General features: G+C 48.8%; 2 protein-coding genes across 2 annotated transcripts in view; both read left to right on the top strand.

Annotated features, from left to right (window-relative positions):
- Positions 1–6645: 6645 nt before the first annotated feature.
- Rhebl1 (RHEB like 1) lies at positions 6646–10543 on the top strand. The gene is made up of 8 exons (XM_036208367.1): positions 6646–6909; positions 7482–7553; positions 8341–8408; positions 8677–8759; positions 8848–8904; positions 9106–9153; positions 9782–9863; positions 10008–10543. The coding sequence occupies exons 1-8, from the start codon at positions 6858–6860 to the stop codon at positions 10095–10097; spliced, it is 552 nt and encodes a 183-aa protein (XP_036064260.1). The 5' UTR covers positions 6646–6857; the 3' UTR covers positions 10098–10543.
- Positions 10544–16920: 6377 nt separating this feature from the next.
- Positions 16921–22796, top strand: part of Kmt2d (lysine methyltransferase 2D) — a 38948-nt gene continuing 33072 nt past the window's right edge. The window contains 6 exon segments of the mRNA XM_036207810.1: positions 16921–17075; positions 21242–21327; positions 21576–21702; positions 21870–22093; positions 22202–22311; positions 22570–22732. Of these exon segments, the coding sequence (XP_036063703.1) occupies positions 21279–21327; positions 21576–21702; positions 21870–22093; positions 22202–22311; positions 22570–22732 (673 nt within the window). The 5' untranslated portion in view covers positions 16921–17075; positions 21242–21278.

The raw sequence follows: 22796 nt of genomic DNA, 5'->3' as shown, positions 1-22796 counted from the left end.
CACTGGTGGCCCCAAACCCCCCAGCCTGCTGGAGGAGGCATAATGTGAGTCTAAATCTCACACACAGCCTCCCCTTTCACTCCCCTCTCATAAACTGATGAGGATGGAGTTTTTGTGCAGGAAGAATGGAGTTTGGTTTTGAATGACAAAGTTGTCTAGGGATGACAGCACATGTCTGGTAGGATGAGAAGGTAGGTAGATTTCCTCCGTTTCTTTCAAAGACTCTATGCTAGGTCCTAGAAATTCTTGCAAGTGTCTTGGAGAAAAGCCACTTTTCTTTTCTTTTTGTTTTATGTGCACATCTGTCCGTGTGAGGGTGTCAGATCCTCTGGAACTGGAGTTACAGGCAGCTGTGAGCTGCCATATAGGTGCTGGGAAATGAACCCAAGACCTCTGGAAGAGCAGCCAGTGTTCTTAACCACTGATCCATCTCCTCGGTAGTCACTTTTTTTTTTTTTTTTAAGATTTATTTATTTACTATGTATACAGCATGTATGACTGCAGGCCAGAATAGGGCACCAGATTTCATTACAGATGGGAATTGAACTCAGGACCTCTGGTAGAGCAGTCAGTGCTCTTAACCTCTGAGCCATCTCTCCAGCCCCCATTGGTAGTCACTTTTAAACTGACTGCTTCTCATGGGATGGTGATTCTACACTTAGAAACCAATAGAGCTTTCTACGTCCTTTTAGGTTTATTCATCTCTTGTGTTCTCAAGGAAATCACTTTGTCTGGGGTGCCAGGGGCCATGGCGAAGGGCTGGACAGGAGGCTGGAAAACCTGAGGTGCTGTAAGATTTAAACAAGGTGAATTAACACACAAGAAGAGGTCAGACACGGGGACTGTCGCTGCCGCGACTATTTACCAGGCCCAGCAAATACTGGCAGGCTTTGGACTGTAAGAAGGATGTCTTACACCACCTCTCTTTCTGGTTGATGTTGAAATCCAAAGTCTTGCTGCCTTGCCTCGCCAGCCTTGAGCACCAATGAGACACTCCTGCCTCAGCTAACCCAAAGGATGAGGTTATAGGCTCTCCCTATACACAGGAGACTTCGAAGATGGAGTTATTTGAGTAGAGAAATGAATGCAGTTAAGCTTTGGGGAAATGGTAGGATCAAACTTGAGCTTTAAAAGGACTGTTTGAGTCCCAGCGAGATAGCAGGTCTACTGTCTCTGCTGTTTACACAAAGCGGAGAGACTTGTGAGTCAGGCTGACTTGGGCCTGTAAGTTCAAGGCCAGCCTGGGTCACTTAGTAAGACCCTGTCCCAAAATATAAATTTAAAGATTTACTATTTTTTTTTTTATGTGCATGAGTGCTTTGCCTGCATGCATGTATGTGCACCATGTGGGTGCCTGGTGTGAGCAGGGGCTCGAAGAGGGCATTAGATTCCCTGGAACTACCATGTGGGTGTTGGGAACTGAACCAGAGTCCTCAGGAAGATTGGCAAGTTTATTTAACTGCTGGGCCATGTCAGCAGGCCTTTCAAAATATAAATTAGGGCTGGAGAGATGGCTCAGAGGTTAAGAGCCCTGGCTGCTCTTCCAGAGGTCCTGAGTTCAATTCCCAGCACCCACATGGTGGGTCACAACCATCTGTAATGAGATCTGGTGCCCTTTTCTGGCCTGCAGTCACACATGCTGTATACATAATAAATAAATCTTTAAAAAAATATATGTATATATACACACATATATATATATATATATATATATATATATATACATACACACACACACATACACACACACACACACACACACACATATTTATATATATATAAATTGAAAAACTAGATAGGGAGGTAGCTCAGCCTCAGTACAGAGCTTGCCTAGAATATATGGGCCCTACACACAATTCCCAGGACTACCACTACTACTATTAATATGTATATAAATATATATGTATATGTTTATGTGTAAGTAAATGAGACCCAGTTACACACTTGTAATCTTCACACTTGCGAGGTGGAGGCAACAGGACCCAGAGTTTAAAGCCAATTCTCAGTTTTACAGCAAATTTGAGGCCAGCATAAGTAACAAGAGACCTGTCTCAAAAACAAACACATAAACCAACTAAAAATACAATCAAAAGCCAGGTGGTGGTGGTGCACACCTTTAATCTCAGCACCCAGGAGGCGGAGGCAGGTGGATCTCTGTGAGTTCAAGGCCAGCCCGGTCTACAAAGAAAGTTCCAGGACAGCCAGGGCTACATAGAGAAACTGACTTGAAAACATCAAAACAAAAAATTATAGTCTCATTTAAACTTTGGAATATGAAAATGTTGCTTTTAAATATCCATATAAAATATTAGAATTTAGATGTGATGCCTGAAGGTGACCTGATTGTGTGGCCATGAGGTGACAACATCAGAAAAAAGTCCAGAAGTGTCGAGGTGCCAGGCCATGTCAATGGCACTTCCCTCAGCTTTGTTATGTGAGGTTGTGAGGTTTGTTTAAAGTGTTGGAACTGTGTTTTCTGTATTTTTTTTTTTTTATTATTAAATTATACTAGCGACTAAACCCAGGCCTTGTGTTTGCTCGAAGGTACTTTCCCACTGAGCTATGTCCTCAGTCTCAAGTAGGTTCTTACCACTCAAGTAGCTACAATCAACTAGATACCAGCAAGTTCAGGTCGCTGTAGGTTAGATACTCAACTTGGAGGTTTGTTTCCACAGTTGACATAGACGGCCTCCGTGTCTGCTAGGAAGCAGGGTGTCAAGAGTGGGTGGAAGGTGATGGTAGGTGACTTGTAGGGCTCAGCTACAGACATGGAAGACTGCACGCCTGGCTAGGTGGGGAACTTCAGCTTGTTGTGACCAACATAATCTGCTGTAAACTGAAAAACTGCCACAGGGAGTAGGGAGATGGTTCAGGGATTCAGAGCGAGCGCCTGCTGGGAACTGGGTTCATGGTCTAGCACCCACCTAGACATTCCTAGTTCCTAACTGCCTGTAAGCCCGGTTCTAGGGGCTGCAATCCCCTCATCTGACCTCCATGGGCATCACAGGAGTGTGCACACACATCTATGCAGGAAAGCACACGCATCTATGCAGGAAAACACACACACACACACACACACACACACACACACACACACACACACACACACCAAGTAGGAAGAAAGGATTGCTACAATAGTCCTTCATTCTTTTTTTTTTTTTAATTTTTATTATTATTATTTTTTTTAGTCCTTCGTTCTTATCAAGAAACAGTCTAGCGGGCTGGAGAGATGGCTAAGAGGTTAAGAGCACTGACTCCTCTTCCAAAGGTCCTGAGTTCAATTCCCAGCAACCACATGGTGGCTCACAGCCATCAGTAATGAGATCTGGTGCCCTCTTCTGGCCTGCAGGTCTACACACAGGCAGAATATTGTATATATAATAAATTTAAAAAAGAAAAAGAAAAAAAAAAAAGAAACAGTCTAGGTCACGGCTTGAATCGGGGGTGGGGGGATCTGTACCTTTTTCAAAGTAATAAGGTGTAGAAGAAGTAATGTTATGGGATGGACTCCAGGGCGCAAAGCCCAAGAGTGCCTTGCCTTCTGGTGTACTTTTGCCTCCAGGTAGAGAAGTTCAGTCCAGGCTGGATCATTCACTGATGAAAGACACATCAGGGCGGGGGGAGGTGGGGACAGAGACAGAGTCTGACTCAGCCAATAGTCAGCACCCAGGCCCAGGTACTAAGATCCTTCTGGACTTTCAACTTCCATTGAGACTTCAGCCCCCTTAGCAAATACAGAACAAGAAACAAGAGAATGACTAATTCAACCCACAGATCCCTGAGAAAGAAAACCTTGTTTTTCTGGGCCAGCACTTGGAAGGCAGAGGCAACTGTATCTCTTGGTGTTCAAGACTAGGGTCTCTGACAAAGAGTGCTCTAGGCCAGCTAGGGCTACATAATGAGATGTGAGATGTTGCCTTTTAAAAAAAAAGAGCCAGGAGGTGGTGGTACACACACCTTTAATCCCAGCACCCGGGAGGCATAGGCAGGTGGATCTCTGAGTTCAAGGCCAGACTGGTCTACAGAGTGAGTCAAAGCTAGGTAGAGAGACCCTGTCTCAAAAACACTAAACTCAATCCAAACAAACAAACAACAACAACAAAAAAATACAAAAACAAATAAAAATCTTCCCAAACCCAAATAGTGGTAAAAAAGCCACGGCTACCAAGTATTAATGTTTATTATTATTATTATTGGTTTTTTGAAGCAGAGTTTCTCTGTGTAGCCCTGGCTATCCTGGATCTTACTCTGTAGGCCAGGTTGACCTCAAACTCAGAGATCTGCCTGCCTGAGTGCAGGCATTAAAGGCGTGTGTCACCACCGCCCAGTGTTGTTTATGATAATAATGATTTTTATTATACATCGGCTAGGCAGTGATCTGTAGTTTTAGAAAACAAAGAAGCCCCGTGAAGCACTGTGTTAGTCAGAATTTTGTGTCTCTGTGACCAAATACCCAAGAAATGCTACTTCAAGGAGGGAGAGGTCTATTTTGGCTCAGAAGTCCATAGGGTTGGTCCGTGGTCAGAAAAGGAAGCATACAGGAAGGGGAGTGAACTAGAGCCTCAGGAGCACCCTCTACCAATGGCCTTCTTCCTTTGTTCTCTCTCATCAAGGGAGGAATCCATTTACTAATTTGGAGCACTCATGACATAACTGTCTCTTTTAGTTTATTTTTTTAAATTTTTATTTCATGTGCATGGATCCCCTGGAACTGGAGTTACGGTTGTGAGCTGCCATGTGGGTGCTGGGAATTGAACCTGGGTCCTCTGGAAGAGCAGCCGGTGTTCTTTAACTGCTGAGCCATTTCTTCAGGCCCCCCACCCTCACGTGTGTGTGTGTGTGTGTGTGTGTGTGTGTGTGTGTTTGTGTGTGTTCTGGGAGTTGAACACGAGGCAGTCTTCATATATGCCACGGAGTCACAATTCCAACCTCTGTGAATAAATTTAAACGCCAGAAAACGAAGACTTTGCCCGTTACATCTATCTCTTTCAGCCAGCCTCAGGCAGTGTTTGGTCCAGAGCGTGTAGAATATGCTCAACAGACTTTATTATAGTTTGTAGTTTTGAGACAGAGTTTCTCTGTGTAATAGTCCTGGCTGTCCTGGAACTCACTTTGGAGACCAAGCTGGCCTTGAACTCAAGTGCTGGGATCAAAGGCATGTGCTACCACTGCCCAGCTCTCTCTATCCCTTTTTTTAAAGACAGGATCTCTTGGGCTCAAACTCACTCTATGGCTCAAGGCCATAAGGAGTTTGAACTCCTGACCTTCCTGTCTTCACCTCTTAAATCCTGTGACAACTCTGGGTTGGTTTGGTTTTTTTTGACAAGGTCTTACATGAGTCTTGGATGGCTTGATAACTGTTTAGCCCAGGCTGGTCTTGAACTCATAGAGTCCTCCTGCCTCAACTCTTGAATTTGAGTTTGGAGATCAAAAAATATTTATTGAGCCAGGCAGTGGTGGCACACATTAATCCCAGCACTCAAGAGACAGAGGCAGGTGGATCACTGTGAGTTCGAAGCCAGCCTGGTCTACGGAGGGAGTTCCAGGACAGCCAGGGCTGCACAGTGAAACCTTGTTTCCAAAAACAAACAAACAAACAAACAAAAATTTAAATGAATGAATGCCCTAGTTAAGATAAGGAAACATCAGACTGCACAGTCATACACTGAAGCAATTTCCCCAAGGCTAAGAACTCCAGTTCTAAGATTATATCCTAGAAGACTAAAAACTACCAATAAAAGGTCCAGGCTGAGCCGGGCGGTGGTGGCACACGCCTGTAATCCCAGTACTCGGGAGGCAGAAGCAGGCGGATCTTTGTGAGTTCGAGGCCAGCCTGGTATACCAAGCGAGATCCAGGAAAGGTACCACAGAGAAACCCTGTCTCGAAAAACAAAACAAACAAACAAACAAACAAAAAAAAAAAAAAAAGAGGTTCAGGCTGGGGAAAGCAGGTGAGATAATGGAACTGTCTTTTCCTGCTAGGAGAGACCATGGAAAACAGAAGCCTAGAATCCTTTTTTTTTCCCCACAAGACAAAGTTTCTTCATGTAGTTCTGTAGACCAGGCTGGCCTCGAACTCACTGAGATTCACCTGCCTCTGCCTCCTGAGTGCTGGGATTAAAGGCGTGTGCCAGCACTGCCGCCTTCAGAGGCCTAGAACCTTTTCAACAAAACCTCCATCCTAAAGCTACTTGTAATGGTACCCCCATTTTAATCTAGCACTGGGGAAGTAGAGGCAAGGCAGCATGGTGTACATAGAGTTAAAGGCCAGCCAGGGTTACAAGATCAGACCCTGTCTCAAAACCACAAAAACCAAAACCCAGCACTCCAGCCAACTGCAGCAGGTATTTTCCTTTTCATTTCGTATTTTCACAACGGGTGTTTTTCCATCTAAGATTCGCAGCCTCTTCGGCTAGGCTGCATACGGGCAAGTACCTCTAGGACCCCGGGTTCCTTTCTCTTTCTTTATGAATGAACAGGCTCGGGTCTACGCATGTGCAGCTCCCAAAGCTCCCGCTCCACGTGAGGCCCACCCGTTCCTCCTTGCGGGCGACTCCGCCCTCCTTCATTCTAATGGACCAATGGGGAGCGGCCTAGGGGGCGGAGCCGGGAGCCGCCCGGCCGGGTATTCCGCCCCTCCCCCGGCCCCGGCGCCGGGCTCCCTTGCGTAGAGCTGCTGTGTTGTGATCACGTGGCCTGCCTGGGGCGCGCGGCTTGTTTTGGTTTTCCTTCCGCTTTCCCGGCGTAGCTTCGGTGTGCTGCTGCCTTTCCTGGGCTCCACCGCCTCCTGCATCCCGGCTGGTCTTCGGGCTCTCTCGGCCCGCGCTCTCAGGAGCCCCTCGAGGCGGCGTCTTGTCATGCCGCTGGTACGCTACAGGAAGGTGGCCATCCTCGGGTACCGCTCCGTAGGTGAGTCTCCGCCCTCCCGAGAGCACCAGAGCACCAGCGCACCGATGCTTTGTGGCCAGAAGAGGCGCGCTGTTGCGGGAACGTGATGCGAGGAGCCAATGTGGCCTGGGAAGAAGTCGGGTTTACTGCCAGGCGATGGAAGGGTGGAGGGATATTGCAAAAGGAGCGCTCAAGGGTTAAAGTGGACGGGGCTGTGGTTGCATCAGTGGTCCCCGCGTTACTCTGGGAGCAGGGGAGCGATTAGCATTTGAATGCATAGTGGAGGTCTACCCGGAGCAGACACTTGAAAGTGTCCTTGGGCTGGTGCACTATATCCTGGGGAATCCTGAATCTTCCGAAGGGTGAGTTGGGGTGGGGCAGGAAGAGGCTTCCTGCGACGCTACTGAATGCATCCCAGTAGCCAAAATGCTGCGGAATCAACGCGCAAGGATGTTGGTAATAATAGGCCAAGGGGTCTCTCACTGATTGGGAAGCTGATTTGGGGTGCGTTTTGGTACTGGCCACAGTCCGAAAGGACACAAGGTGTGACTATGGATGGATGATTGCATTACAACAATCTCTGGTCCTTAAAGGGAAGACATCTTTGGCACATCAGTTTGTGGAAGGCGAATTCCTGGAAGGCTACGATCCTACAGTGGAGAACAGTGAGTAGTGTTCTTTAGTGTGAAGGGGATGGAACCTAGATAGACTGGCTGCCCTCTTCAACTCCTTAATTTGGGATTTCTTTGTTACCAAGGGGCTGATTTATTTATGTGCTCATCTAATCAGTTCTGGGAATCCTGTGAGTGTCCAGAGCAGTGATTCTCAACCTTCCTAATGCTTGTGACACTTTAATACAGTTCCTCACCGGGCTATGGTGGTGCACACCTTTAATCCCAGCACTCGGGAGGCAGAGCCAGGCAGATCTCTGTGAGTTCAAGGCCAGCCTGGTCTACAGAGTGAGATCCAGGACAGACACTAAAGCTACACAGAGAAACCTTGTCAAAAAAACAACCAACCAACCAACCAAAAAACAAAACAAACAAACAAACAAAAAAAACCAGTTCCTCATGTTGTGGTGACCCCAACCATAAAATTATTTCATGGCTACTTCATAACTGTAATTTTACTACTGTTGTGAATTGTAGTGTAATATCTGATATGCAGGATATATGATATTTGGCCCTCCAAAGAGTTGTGACTCACAGGTTGAGAATCAATGGTCTAGAGAGTGGAATTTGCAAGGTTCTAGCCCAGGATAGTATAGAATCTATACTACACTTTACAGTAGATAAGGACAGCAAGAACCCTTGCATGTCTCTCCAGTTTCTGGAGAGTTCCCTGGAACAAATCTGTCTGTGTCACCCCCAGGGTCAGGAATATAAAGGAACACACATCACTGGCCCTTCAAAGAGCCTCACACTCAAGAAGTTTTCCTCTTTGTTTTTCCAGCTTTCAGCAAGACAGTGACTCTTGGCAAAGATGAGTTTCACCTACATCTAGTGGACACAGCAGGGCAGGTACCGGTTGGGGTAGGGTGTCCAAATGTTGCAATTCAACCCTGCGCAATGTCTTGTGGTCTGTGTGGTTCCTGTGTGACATAGTATGAAAAGAAAAGCATTTGATCTGTTAAGAACAGTGTGCAAAGGCTCATTGAGCTACTTCATAAATACTTGTTTAATGGGAGTGCCAGGAATGTCCCAGGGAGGGTCACTTGTATGCAGTCCCAGCAGTCTTTGTGATCTGAATGGTGTGGCGCTAAATACTCCCGTTTCTGTTTCTTGTCAGGATGAGTACAGCATTCTGCCCTATTCCTTTATCATTGGGGTCCACGGTTATGTCCTTGTGTATTCTGTCACGTCTCTGCATAGGTACGTGACTAAGATTTTGATGGGGGCTTGGCAGGACTCAACAATTACCCTGGAACTAAGATTATAGCTCTGTTTCTTATGTTTGAAGCTTCCAAATCGTTAAGAGCCTGTACCAAAAGCTCCATGAAGGCCATGGTAAAACTCGGTAAGTGGCCCTAGGGAGTAGATCGAGTGTGGGCATGAGGGTGTGGAAGAAAGCAAAATTGTGAATTCTTCAAGGAGGCTGGACGTAGATCGTTCTTGGCTTGTTTGAGGAATCATCTAGCCTTGCTGTAGTTGCAGTGGTTGGGGTCCATCGGGAACGGGCTCTTCTGATCATACAGTAGTAACTGCTGTTTCATCACAGGCTGCCGGTGGTGCTTGTGGGGAACAAGGCAGATCTCTCTCCAGACAGGTGTGTAAGTCTCTGCTGCTCACAGCAAAGGAAAGTGAGTTGTACCAAGGATCAGTCAAGCTGTAGTCCTTCCTGGCTCTCTTTGAGACAGACTCTTCACCATGTAGCCCAGGCTATCCTTTAACTCCCTGCCCTCTTTCCTTTCTGATAGTTCCGAGCTGCGATTGTAGGGGTGGGTCACCATGTCTATCCATCGTCCCTCTTTTCATCATTACCTTGGTGGTTATTTACGGACAGTCTTGTTGTCATAAGTCCATAGTTCATGTTTCAAGTTTCAGTCTTACATTTACCCATTCTGCTTTTGCTTTTACTTTTTTTCTTTTTTTGGTTTTTTGAGACAGGGTTTCTCTGTAGCTGGACTAGCTCTGTTGTAGACTAGGCTGGCCTTGAACTCAGAGATCCACCTGTGTCTGCCTCCCAAGTACTGGGATTACAGGCACGCACCACCGCCGCCCTGGCCCATCCTGCTTTTGTTTACATGTATTTTCTCTCTCCTCACCTTGCCCTCATCAAACCTTGGGGGAGGGGTGTGAAGAGGCAGAGGAAATCTAAATCTCAAAAGCACTTTCAGAGAGCTTGCAGACATTATTATCTGCCTTCCATCTCTATGTTCCAAATGTGCTTCCAGAGAGGTGCAGGCCATTGAAGGGAAGAAGCTAGCAGAGTCCTGGGGTGCCACGTTTATGGAGTCATCTGCTCGAGAGAATCAGGTGCTGAGCCCACTTGGTGACAGGGTTAACAGTGTCTTCCTTACACACTGCTTGGTGGTGGGGATGGTAAGAGAGTGGTGTGTTTGCCTCAGGGCTGGGTGGTATTGACACCGCCTTACCTCTGAATCTGCTTATTTCTTGTAGCTAACTCAAGAGATCTTCATCAAAGTCATCCAGGAAATTACCCGTGTGGAGAATTCTTACGGGCCAGACCGCCGATGCTATCTCATGTGAGCTCTTGACATGGACTAGCTGCCTTGTTTCTGCTGCAGGCATTTCCCAGCCTGCAGTGGGGGGCAGACCCTTGGGACTCAACTGGCATGGATGCCAACTATGTCCCTGGCCCTCTGGGCACACAGTGTGGTACCTTCATTTTTGCACACTCATCCCAGGTTCTGTAGCCTGGTGTTAATGTTTACAAAGGGGCAAGATGTCTCATGGACACTGGCTTCTAACTCCTTGTTTTTCTAAATGAACTTTTACAATCTGCACAGTTGGAATATGAGTTTTGGGCATTGATTATCCAGGACACACCCTCCTGGGTAGGTTTTGGGTGTTGGTTGGGTGAGGGTGTTGGTTGCTTGGCAGTTCTGAAGTAGAGCTGGCTCCTGGGGTGACAATGTATATTTGCAAATAAACTGAGAAATCTTTTGTTGTTGACTTCTCTGTGTCTGGAGAGAGCTGAGGAGTGATGGTTTCATTACTTAGTATGGAATCTTATCTTACTCCTCACTAAGGACCATCACCCTAAGATTTAACTATTAGTCTTTTGCACCTGTTTTGCCGTTTCTTTTTTTTTTTTTGGTTTTCCGAGACGTGGTTTCTCTGTGTAGCTTTGTGCCTTTCCTGGATTTCGCTCTGTAGACCAGGCTCGCCTGGAACTCAGAGATCCTCCTGGCTCTGCCTCCCGAGTGCTGGGATTAAAGGCATGTGCCATGGCTTCTATACTTCAAGTTCTATTGGGCTGCCCCACCATCTGAGTTTGTGGGTTCTGAAGATCCCCCTTAACTACAGATACAGCGCCCTCTAGTGGCCATCTGCTGTATGCTGAATAGCTGTTCTTGACATGGAGGAGTAGAGGCAGAGAATAGAAGTGTGTGATAACCAAGAAAATTGAGAAAAGCAAGAAGCATGTGCTTGGTGAACATTAGTTCTGCCAACCCTCATGTCCCTTGCCCCTTTCAAGTATAGTGTTTTGTTTTTTCTTCTTTTATCCATTTGACAACTTTTTGTGCCTTGCACACCTTTGAAATTGTGCTATATATTTTAGGTGTCAAAGACTTGTTTCTGCCCTATATGATTCACTGTTGCAATAGGGTGGGTGTTTCAGCTAGAAAGGGCCTTTTTGGTCTACCTTTAAAATTACGTGTCAGGGCGGGTACGGGTATACACGCGAGTGCAGGTACCTGAGGAGGCAGAGGCATCCGATTCCTTGGAGCTGTGGTGGGGTGGCAGGGTGGTGTGGCAGTGGGTGGTGATACTGTACTGAACATGGGTACTGGATACAGTACATGGGTCCTCTCTGCATAAGCTGTGTCTCCAGCCCCTGCCTCTGTCTTCCTTGACTACTCACCCACCCCCACAAAATCCTCCTCCAAGGGAGTTGTGAGGGCTACCTAAGAGGCACCATAGCATAAGGGGACAAAGACCTCTGCTAAGTGCTGGGAGCTGAAGTACCCAGGCAGCCTGAGATTCCCAGTTGTGAAGTGTGGTTAAGTTGGCTTCTGGTGTGGGGGTATGCCCCTGTAATCCTTGCATTTTTGAAGGCTAAGAAAGGGGTCCATCCTGGCCTTGATACTAAGATTTCACATATTAGCCAAATACTCTGCCAGTGAAGTATAGTTCTAGTCCTTTTTTCTGATTGAAACAGAATCCCTGGCTGTCCTGGAACTCAGAGATCTGCCTGTCTCTGTCTCCCAAGTGCTGGGATTAAAGGTGTGTGCCACCACTGCCCAGCTATTCCTTTTTTGTTTTTTAAAGTTGTATTTTAGAAATGTGTGTGGGCGTACTGTAATATTTAAGTGGAAGGTTGAAGGCTACTTTCTAGAGTTGATTCTCTTTGCAGTCTGGGGATCGAACTCAGATCTTCAGGTATGGCAGGAAGTGACTTACTCATTGAGCCATCTAGTCAGCCCTGAGAGAGTTTTGATATGCTTTTTATTTTTTATTTTTTGAGACAGGGTTTCTCTGTGTAGCTTTTCGCCTTTCCTGGAACTCACTTTGGAGACCAGGCTGGCCTCGAACTTACAGAATCCGCCTGCCTCTGCCTCCAGAGTGCTGGGATTAAAGGCGTGCACCACCACTGTCTGGCACTTTTTTTTTTTTTTTCAAGACAGGGTTTCTCTGTGTAGTTTTGGTGCCTATCCTGGATCTCACTCTGTAGACCAGACTGGCCTCGAACTCACAGAGATCCACCTGGCTCTGCCTCCCAAGTGCTGGGATTAAAGGCATGAGCCACCTCTGCCTGGCTTGATTTTCTTTTTTATAAGATTTTTATCTGGGTGGTGGTGGCGAATGCCTTTAATCTCAACACTTGGGAGGTAGAACCAGGCGGATCTCTATGAGTCTGAGGCCAGTCTGGTCTACAGAGTAAGTTCCAGGACAGCCAGGGCTTTACAGAGAAACCCTGTCTAAAACAAAACAAAAAACAAATAAGAACCATCCAAACAATAACAAAAAGGATTTATTTTTACTGTATGTTTTTGTCTAATGTACATCTGTGCACCACTCCTGTATTGTGCCCTCTGAGGCCAGAAGAAGGCATCAGATCTCTTGGAAATGGAGTTATGGATGGTTGTGAGCCACTAAGAAGGTGCTGGGAACCAAACCCAGGTCAGCTGGAAGATCAACCAGGGAGAGCTCTTAACCACTGGACAATCACTCCAGCCTCTGCATATGTTGAAATAGGGTCTTGACTCTGCCAATGCTGCTCAATCCTCCCTCCCAGTAGCTGGAATTCCATGGGTGCCACCAAGCCTGGTGTTTAAATAACTTTTTTTGTTCTTTTGATAGGAGTGTGTGTGTGTGTGTGTGTGTACAAAATATGTGTGATGGTGCAAGTGTGGAGGTCAGAGGACAACTCTCAGGAATTGATTCCATTCACTGTCCTGGGGATCAACAGGTGTTGGTTGTTTTTTGCTCTTCTTGAGGGGCCTGTCACCCAGCTCTCAAATAAATCACACACAGAGACTTATTAATTATAAATGCCTGGCCTTAGCTTGGCTTGTTTCTTGCTAGCTTTTCTTAATCTAAATTAGCCTGTCTACCTTTTGCCTCTGGGCTTTTCTTTTTCTTGCTTCTGTATGTCTTACTCCATGGCTGGCTGGGTGGCTGTCCCCTTGAGTCCTTCTCTGACTACTTGATCTCCCTTTTCCCCCTTCTAGTCTCTGCCTGCCAGTTCTCTGCTCTGCCAGCCCCACCTATCCTTTCTCCTGCCTTGCTATTGGCTGTTCAGCTCTGTATTAAACCAATCAGGTGTCTTAGGCAAGCACAGTAACACAGCTTCACAGAGTTAAACAAATGCAACCTAAAGGAATGCAACACATCATTGCATCATTAAGGGAAATGTTCCACAGCATAAACAAATACAACACACCTTAAAATAATATTCCAAGACAGCCAGGGCTGCACAGAGAAACCCTGTTTCAATCAGAAAAAAAAGGACTGGAACTATAGTTCACTGGCAGAGTATTTGGCTAATATGTGAAATCTTAACCAACAAACAGGCTTGGTAACAAACTACTTTACCTCCTGAGCCATCTCAGCTCAGAAGATGACTTTGAAGTCCTCATCTTCCTCCTGCCTTCACATTACCACATTACAGGATTGCAGTGCCAAACTCAGGTTAAGACCTTGTATTAAACAAGCCTTGGGGCTGGAGAGATGGCTCAGTGGTTAAAAGACTATGTACTCCTCTTACAGAGGACCTGAGTTCAATGCCCAAGATCAGGCAGCTTACAAGCTGCTTGTAACTCCAGCTCCACGGAATAGTCCTAACCCTGATATTGCATTCACATATATAGACATGCACACACGTACATGCACATATTCAGACATACACATGTACACATTAAAAAAAAAAAAAAGCCTTGGAGCTCAGTGGTTAAGAGTGCTTAATGCTTTTGCAGAGGACCTAGGTTTGGTTCCCACCCCCACTTAGTGGATCACAACCACCTGTAACTCCAGTTCTAGGGGCTCTGATGCCCTCTTCTGGCCTTTGGAGGTTCCTGCATCTATGTAATAACAGAAACTCACAAAGATACAAATACACACATAAATAAAATTTTTAAGTCTGTTTCAGAGGATTAAAATGGGAAATGAGGGGCCAGGTGTGGCACATGCCTTTAATTCCAGCTCCTAGAAGTCAGAAATAACATAGATCTGAGTTAGAGGCTAGCCTTGTCTAGGTGTGTCAGGAATACATAAGACCCTGTGTGATTTAAAAAAAAAAAAAGCAAGAATTGAGGTAATATACACAATGTTCAGGGTAGTCCATCATAGATGAATCAGTCAGCACTAGTGTCTTCTAGTGAGGGTCTGCATTTCCTTTTTGGTTACAGGCAGCAGGGAGGTCCCTTCCGCTTTTCAACTCCTAGTTAAACTTTAAAATTTTTGCTGAAATAGGTTTCAGTGACCAGACTAGAAACATGATGCCTGTGTATGGATAGCAGTCTACTCCGATCCCTCCTACGACCATGGCCTGATCGGCACTGTCCAATATGAAAGGTCACATATGACTAAGTTTAACATAGTTATAATTAAGTTACTGAGTTGCACCACCTACCAACATTTCAAAGTATTCAACAGCTACATGTATCTAATGGCTATATTCCTATGGCTACAGCACCTTTCCATCAGAATGAATCATGCAGTTCTTTTCCCACAAAGGTAGCCTCAGATCTACTTTGCCAACTTCTTTCCATTAAATTAAAAAAAAAATTACATTTACTTATTTATCATGTGTGGGCACAATGGGTATGTGAAGGTCAGAGGACAACGGTTAGTTCTCTCCTTCCATTAGGTGGGCCACAGGGATTGAACCCAGTTCTTCAATAAGTGCCTTTTACCCTCCAGGCCATCTCATTGGCCCTTAATTTTTTTTTTTTTTTAATTTAAATCTAAGGGGAAAATGTTGCCTTTGGTTTGTATTATGGGTTAACTTCTCAGAGTGATTCCTTGGGCATTTCCTCTAGTTTAGCCTCAGTCTTTTCGTCTGTAATATGGAGGTAATTCCCCAATGCTGGTGAGGAAAAACTAAGATGATATAAAGTATCAAGTACACAGTTAATTTGTCTCAACCTGCTTACTCCATGTATAGTCTCTGCAGAAAAGGTAATTTTTTTTTTTTTTTCCTCATTCAGACTTGGGGTGAGAGTGCTTGCCAAAGTCTTATCCAGATTAACAATATTCCAGCCAACTATTTAGCTGGGGGCGGGGGAAGAGGTTCAGAAGATTTTCGGGAAAAATTAAATACGGGGTGGGATATTCTAGATAGATGTTTTGGTAGGGAAGTGGTGTTTGGGGATCGTGAGGACACCGACAGTCCTTCCGCACGAAAGGGTCTTGGAGTTAGAAGACCTGAGACTCGTCCAGCTCTCTTTCGCCCCCGAACGTGCCGAGAACCCACCCTTTGCAGCGCCAGGCGCCGTGCCTCACTTTCTCCATTTGCGGACTCCAGTTCCCAGGATGCAGAGCAGCGGCCAATCTCTAGGCTCTTTTTCCATTCCTCCCCCCCCCCCCATGGCAAAGATTGTCCCCAGCCAAAGCATGGAGTTTCAAGGGTCAATGACTTTAGGGAACAGAATTAAGAAGTGGCTAGAATCCTAGTTTCACCACCCAAAAGGTAAAGGAAGCAGTTCCTGGGCCCCGGCGAAGAAGAAGGGGGGCTTTATTCCCACGTGTCTGCTTGGCGGCCAGCCTGGCGCAGTAGGGGTTAACCTGCGGCGGAGGGATCCCGGAGCGTGTGCGTAGAACTGCAGAGTCACAGCCTTTCCTCCAAGAGGTTGTACCCCTCCGCCGCCCCGCTCCAACACAAAATAGGGCCTCCTCTTCTCCTTTCTCCCCTTCTGGAGTGGGGTTCCCCAGGCAAAAGGCTCCCCCTGGATCTCGCGCCGGACGCTCCTCGAGCCTCTACGACCGCTGCCCAGATCTCTGGCGAGGAACTAGCCTCTTTGCAGGAACCACCCTACCGGCGGAGCAGGAGGCGGAGGGGGGGAGGCGGAGCGGCGCCGCGCTGCACTACTTTCCTCTCCGGTTGCAAATGGCTGCCTCGTTCCCCACTTTCCGCTCAGTTTCCTGACCCCCCGGCGCCGGGAGCCGGGGTTGGACCATGCACCTCTAGACCCCCCGCGATCACAGCCTGCCGGGGGTCTAGGGGGTGCTGCGGACCACAGCCGGCCAGGCCGGGGGCGGGGCAGCTCCCGAGGCCAGAGGGGAAGGGAGGCGAGCGCTGGGCCTGGAGCGGCCGGAGGGGAGCGGGCAGAGGGCTCGCACCGCCCGCCCCTTCCTCTTCCTCGCCCACCAACCCTCCTCCCTTCCCCGGGGGGAGCAGAAGGTGGGGGGCTCGAAGCCGCCGAGGGGGGACGCTCGGGGTCGCGGAGCCCGGCGCTGGGTGTGTGTCAGGTTCGGCCCCGCCGGCTCCGCGTCGCCGTAGCTCGCGCGGCCCCGGGGCGCCGGCCGGGCGGGGAGAGGGGTTCGGCGCGGCTGCGAGGGGCTCACGTTCCATCCGGGCCCGGCGCGCGGCGCGGCGCGGCGCGGCATTCCTTCCGGGCTGCTGGGGAGGCGCCTCGACGTTCCATCTGGAGAGCCTCGACGTTCCGCCCGAGCCCGGCGCGGGCGGCCGGGGCGCTGGCCGGGCCCTAGGACTGGAAGGCCGCCCGGCGACGCGGATGCGAAGCCTGCTCGCCCAAGATCAAAGCCACCGGTGCTCTCTTTGTGTCCGCTCGGGATTCGCCGCCCTGGGGCTGTCCGTGGAAACCTAAACTGCTGGAACCCGAGGCAGAGAACCCTTCTTGGCTTCTTGCTTTTTTTTTTTTTTTTTTTTTTTTTCCGGGGGAAGGGTGGCCACTCCGACCTGGATTTACCGTTCTTGGCCCCCCTAAGCCCCCCCCGAGTGGGGGGCGGCTGTGATCGCTCTGGCGGTTGGAGGTCGGGGAGCGGCCCGGGCTCTGGCCATGTTCTCGGATGAAGGTTTCTGGATCGCCCTGTGAAGAGGTGAGTGAAGTCCGCCCGGCCTGGGCCCAGAAAGGGTTGGACTGGGGGCACAGCCAGATGGACTATCTTGGCCGGTGCTGGCCTTTAGGTTGGAGAAGGGGGTGCCAGAGCTGGGGAGGGTTCCTTTGGCAGGGTCTGTCAAGGGAACCTGAGCCAGCCGCCGAGGCAGAACTGAGGCCTGGTTTCTTGGGGTGTGCCTCTTTAAAGATTGGGGGTTCAGGGAACTACAGGAGTTTGGGAACATGTCCAGGTAGCCTCTCTGCCTGTTTATTTTTGTGTTGACGGAGTTCGACCAAACTAGTACCCAGGCCCTGATGCCAGCACCAATCCCAGGCTGCTGTCCCCCACCCCCACCCCGCAGGGTTCCTTGGGACAGAGCAACCTGGGGCGGGGGTGCCACTGCCAGGTCGGACTTACTGCCAGATTGGACGTTAATGTTGTTCCTACCTAGCCGGGCACCCAAAACAGTCTGGGAAACTCAAGGAGCTGTGGGTCCTTCACTCGGGGAGGGGTGGGTGGAAACTGGTGTGATGAAGTGGGTGGCTGGGGTAAGAAGGAGGTGGGGCTGGGGCAGCTCTGGCCTTGCTGTTCAACTTTAAACTACCCCTGTCTGGCAAAGTGACCCCAGCAAGGCCTAGTGGTGTCTTAACCTGCTTTGCCTCCCCTCCTCTCGGGATGGCCATAATCTCCCGGGGATTATAGAGGAGGCCGTTGAGATTTGTTCTCTACGAATGTGGCCTGCAAAAAATGGCTTTTGTCTCCTGCTTTCCCTGGGCCTAGTGTAGAGAGTTAGCTGTCCATGAGTCCCCGGCCAGACCTCTACAATGCTTTTCTGGCCACTGAGTGGTAAATAGTTCTCTGAAGCTGTCCCAGCCCTGCAGAATAGGGTTGCTTGTACCTCTTTGGTGGAGAAATGACTTTTATTTGTGCGCTTTTCTGCTGGAGGCCAGTGTTTCCACCCCTGGTAGGAGGTGCTGGGGAGAAGGGGTGTGTATTTGCAGCAGGAAGGGTGCATCTTGAACCTCCAGCCTCAGCCTCTGTGCCCTGGTCTGGGACAGCCTCTCTCACACCTGTCATGTTGCCCAGCAGGGATTTGGCTAGTGCATTTTGCTCCCTCATCTCACCCCCTCCAAAATACATTTGCTAGGTCTCTTTGAATCTTGTCTCAGGAAGGGGAAAGTGGGGGTTCTGTCCTTGAAAGATTTCTGAGAGGTGGCACGGGGTGGTGGAGAAAGGGGAGCTGTCACCTGTGGTCTCTGATTCTGTAGTCTGTGCACCAGTGACTTCCTTAGGTGGCACTGTACCTTGTTAGCTCTGGCTACCCCCTAGGCTGACCTGTCCAGGGACAATGTGTTACCATTTGGCTCCTTCCTAGAGGGCTGCCCGAAAATGGGGGTGGGGAGAGGTGTGGTTTGATTCTCTAGCTGGGAACCAGGAAGTCCTGAGTCCCACTGAAGAGCTGTTCACACAAGGGCCTGCTCCAGCCTTTCACCCCTCCAAGCCTCCATTTCCTCCCTTGCAGAGAAAATGGAGTGAAATCTATTGGTCTAGGGCGAACACAGGAAGGCGAGCGAGTGGCTGAGTAAATCTCTGCCTTCTTTCTTGCTGCTTTGGGCCTTTTAGATGTAAGGCTAAGAGGTGTCAGCTCCTAGAACTGAGGAAGCCTGGCCCAGGTACTAGCCTAGCTTGATCCAGGGAAAACCCCCTTGGGATATGTGCGTGTGTCTGTGTTTACTGGCTGTGAATGATGGGCCGGGGGACCTTTGCTTTTATTTGTTTAAATGCCTTCAGGGAATTGATTGCTGTGGCACTTGGTATTTCGGTAAAGATGCCGGGCTGCAGGCTTGAGGAGTCCGGGGCTGAGGCTTCTTGGAGATGCTCCTGGCTTCTTTATGGTACAGAGAAAGGACATTGACTCTTTGCTGTTCAGTCTTCCACCTTCCGTAGCTCCGTGAGTGGGACTCTTACTTTGGAGGGGATTGCTACTCTGTTCCTCAAGGCTAGATGAAGAAGGCAGTTTCTGTACCTTCTTGGGCAGTGCTCACTTTACCAGCCCGAGAAGGCTGTGCTTGGGGGAGGGCAGAGGAATTTGTCCCTCTGGCCTTGTGTGGGGCGGTCCTCCTCCTCCCCCCCACTGTATTATCGCTGGCGCTGCCCATTTGTCGCTGTTGGTGGCTCCCTCGGCCTCAACTCTGAGAACAAAGTTGGTGGAGGATCCCTAAGGAAAATATGGTGGGATGCAAACATTTAGAGAACTTTGAAGTCCTCTTGGACCTTTGGTGTGACTGTTGAGTAGGAAAAGGGGCCTGGCTTGAGTCTTGACCTTCAGTTCCCACTTCCCACAGGTGGCTTGCACCGGCCTCTTGAAGTTCAGAGCACTTTTCTGTAAGCTGGCCAGATAAGCATCCTGCTTTCTTTTAAACGGACTGTTGTGTGTAAGGTTTGGGAAAGAGGTGATTTGGGAATGGAGGTAATGGGTGTCAGGTGAGGCCTTGAGGCCCTTACCTGGTAGGGGCTGAGTGTTAGGAGGAAGGAGAATAACCCCCTTTACTTTGACACAGCATTTGGAAATGAAATTGTGAGCTTAGGAAAGGAATATTGATAGTGTGTTACCTGGGAAATTGATTTCTGATCTGGGGCACTGAGTGTTTCCCTTGTTATTCAGCCCCAAGTGCTTGACTGGGATGTTTGCTGTCCGGTTTTAGAGGACAGGATTATCTGTACCCAGGTTGGTGTCATCACTGGCTGGATGGAGGAGAGGGAAAGATGGGAAATGAACTTCTCAGACTTTTATTATTTACACAGTTCTTTTTCTGGGATTCTCCACACCTCACCATCACCTTCTTTAGATGCACTAGAGTCTCTGATTAAGAAAAGGGCCCACCCTCCTCCCTAACAGCTGTAGGCACTTAGCCTTTCAACCTTCTTATGTAGGGTTCCTTTCCGAGTCATAATCTTGGTGATTCTTGTCTGATTAAACATTTTAACTGTGTAGCTCTGACTAGCCTGAAGCTCTGTGTGGACCAAGCTGGCCTCTAAATTGCAATGATCTCTCTGCTTCTGTCTCCCAAGAAATGGCATTGTTGTGTATGCCACCAGGCCTGGCACCTCTGTAGTTCTTCCTCCTAACTCCTTTCAGTCTTTGTATACTACTTAATGTGCTGCCTTGGAGGGCAAGGAAAATTCCCCCGATGTTTTGTGGGTCTTAACCTTTTCAGATGTAGACTTGTGTATTTCATTGGGTTTTGATATATGCTGGACTTTATGAGAGGGGAGAGAGGGACCGTTAACTCTGTGAGTATTTGGAAACCCTGCTTGACTTAAGAGGAAGGAAACTATTCTGCTGTTATGCCCTGCCCCATTTAGCCCTCCTCCAAGTGGCAATGTGCTTCCTGAGACTACAACTCCCAGCATGCTTAGCCCCAGGCCTGCTTACACATGCTCAGTAACTCTTAAGGCCCACTTCTGTTAACTACTAGGAGCATCTAAGGAAGAAGGGCAGTTGGCGTTGCTAAGGGCAACAACCTGAGGCCTTCATGCTAGGTGAGACCCAAGGCTCATTTAGGCCTGGGGCTAGTGGTGGTCCTGAGTTTTCATGCCTGGCAATTAAGGGCTCTCTGTCTGTTGTGTTTGGGATGTCCTTGTTGAAAGCAAGAGATCTATTCATAGCTAGCCTTTAGTTTAGTACTGTGTTGAATCTCTTGCAAGACCCTAGGACTCTGCCTTTTGAGAAAGGGATTTTGGCATGACTGAGACTTCTGGGTCATTATTACTCAGTGGGTTGCTACTTTCAGGACTGTAGGGTGGTAGCTGACCGGAGACCCAAGGATAAAGGCCAGGGACTAGGTCCCAGGAGTTAAGATGAGACAATGGATTGTACTAAATGTAACTGGATGTATTTTGAGTTGGATGTGATTGCCCTAGGAATTGTTATAGAGGAAGGTGGAAGTGGGGGAGTGGAATAGATACCTTGAGAATCCAGGATGAGAGAAAGAGGTATATGTTTGGGGAAGAATTGGGATAAGACTTAGCTAGAGTGATTTTACTTGTCATTGCTATAGAGGTTTGTAGACAAGGCTTGTCTCTGATGTCTGAAGGGTCTCATTACCATTGGCTGACTATTGGAGAAGCTTACTGGACACACAAGTATCTTTTGGCACCAACAGGTCTCCCCGAGAGGGCCCTGCCCAGTCGGAGAGAGGGATGGACAGCCAGAAGCCGCCTGGTGAAGATAAAGATTCAGAACCGGCAGGTGAGTAGGATAAATTCTCAGTTTGCTGACAGCGTTGGGCTCCTCAGGGTAGTCCTTTATTTCTGGTCCTGGCACAAGTCCTGGCTAAGTCTGTAATAGACAGGTAATTGAAGAACTTTGTGCTTTGAGACAAAAGTTGAAATGCCATCTCTGTGAGTTGCTGAGGGCTTAGATAATTTCATGCATGTGATGGGTGAACTTAGTAATCTAAGTCAGGCTGACACATACTCTTCTGTCCATTTATTCAGCTGATGGACCTGCAGCCTCTGAGGAGCCAGGTGCCATTGAGCCAGACCTTCCTAACCTGTGTGTTGGGGAGGTCTCTGTCCCCAGTTCTGGGAGTCCCAGGCTTCAGAAGCCTCCTCATGACTGCAGGTAATTTGTTTGTGGAAAACGGGACTTTCTGGACACATAAAGATTTGGTTGGAGTATTTGGGTTTTGCAGAAAAGGATGTCGGAGAAAGAAATGAGTAGGATGCATGAGTATGCCAGTCCTGGGGTTCTCAGAGGCTGGCACAGTGCTGATGTTTGTGTGTCCACAGTGGGGGTCCAGCACGGCGTTGTGCTCTCTGTAACTGTGGAGAGCCCAGCCTGCACGGGCAGAGGGAGCTACAACGCTTTGAATTGCCATGTGACTGGCCCCGGTCTCCAGTGGTGTCCTCTGGGGGAAACCTGGGGCCCTGTGAAGCAGTGCTGCCCAGTGAGGACCTATCACAAATTGGTTTCCCTGAGGGCCTTACACCTGCCCACCTAGGAGAACCTGGAGGTAAGTGAGAGAGGTGGATTAGGAAGCAGGGTGGAGGCTGGGCAGCCTTGAGTTACTGGTCACTGTATTAATTTGTTCCTCTCTGTTGACATCTTCCCACCTATGAAGGGCACTGCTGGGCACATCACTGGTGTGCTGTGTGGTCAGCAGGTGTATGGGGGCAGGATGGCCCGGAACTACGTGGTGTGGACAAGGCCATCTTCTCAGGGATCTCACAGGTAGGGCTGAGGTCAGAGGGTGGCGTAGGTGAAGGCAGGGCTGGTGGACTTGGTGAAGGCAGGGCTGGTGGACTTGGTGAAGGCGGGGCTGGTGGACTTGGTGAAGGCGGGGCTGGTGGACTTGGTGAAGGCGGGGCTGGTGGACTTGGTGAAGGCGGGGTTGGGGCAGAGTGGGCCCTATGGAGGACGGGCGGGCTAGTGGCTCAGCGTCCTCCAGAGGGAGATGGCAGGCTCTGAGGCTTCCTCTCATCCTCACAGCGCTGCTCGCACTGCGCCAGGTTCGGTGCCTCCGTTCCTTGCCGCTCGCCTGGATGTCCACGCCTTTACCACTTTCCCTGTGCGACTACCAGTGGTTCCTTCTTATCCATGAAAACCCTGCAGCTGCTCTGCCCCGACCACAGAGAGAGGGCTGCACATTTGGGTGAGAAGTCATAGTCTTCGGATAGGGAGCAAATGAAGGGCCAAGTGTGCCTTGGAGTTGGTAC

The sequence above is a fragment of the Onychomys torridus genome, chromosome 16 (assembly GCF_903995425.1).
Source record: "Onychomys torridus chromosome 16, mOncTor1.1, whole genome shotgun sequence".
NCBI classification, from domain to species: Eukaryota; Metazoa; Chordata; class Mammalia; order Rodentia; family Cricetidae; genus Onychomys; species Onychomys torridus.
Note: the sequence above shows the minus strand (reverse complement) of the source record. Positions and strands in the feature narration are given on the sequence as shown.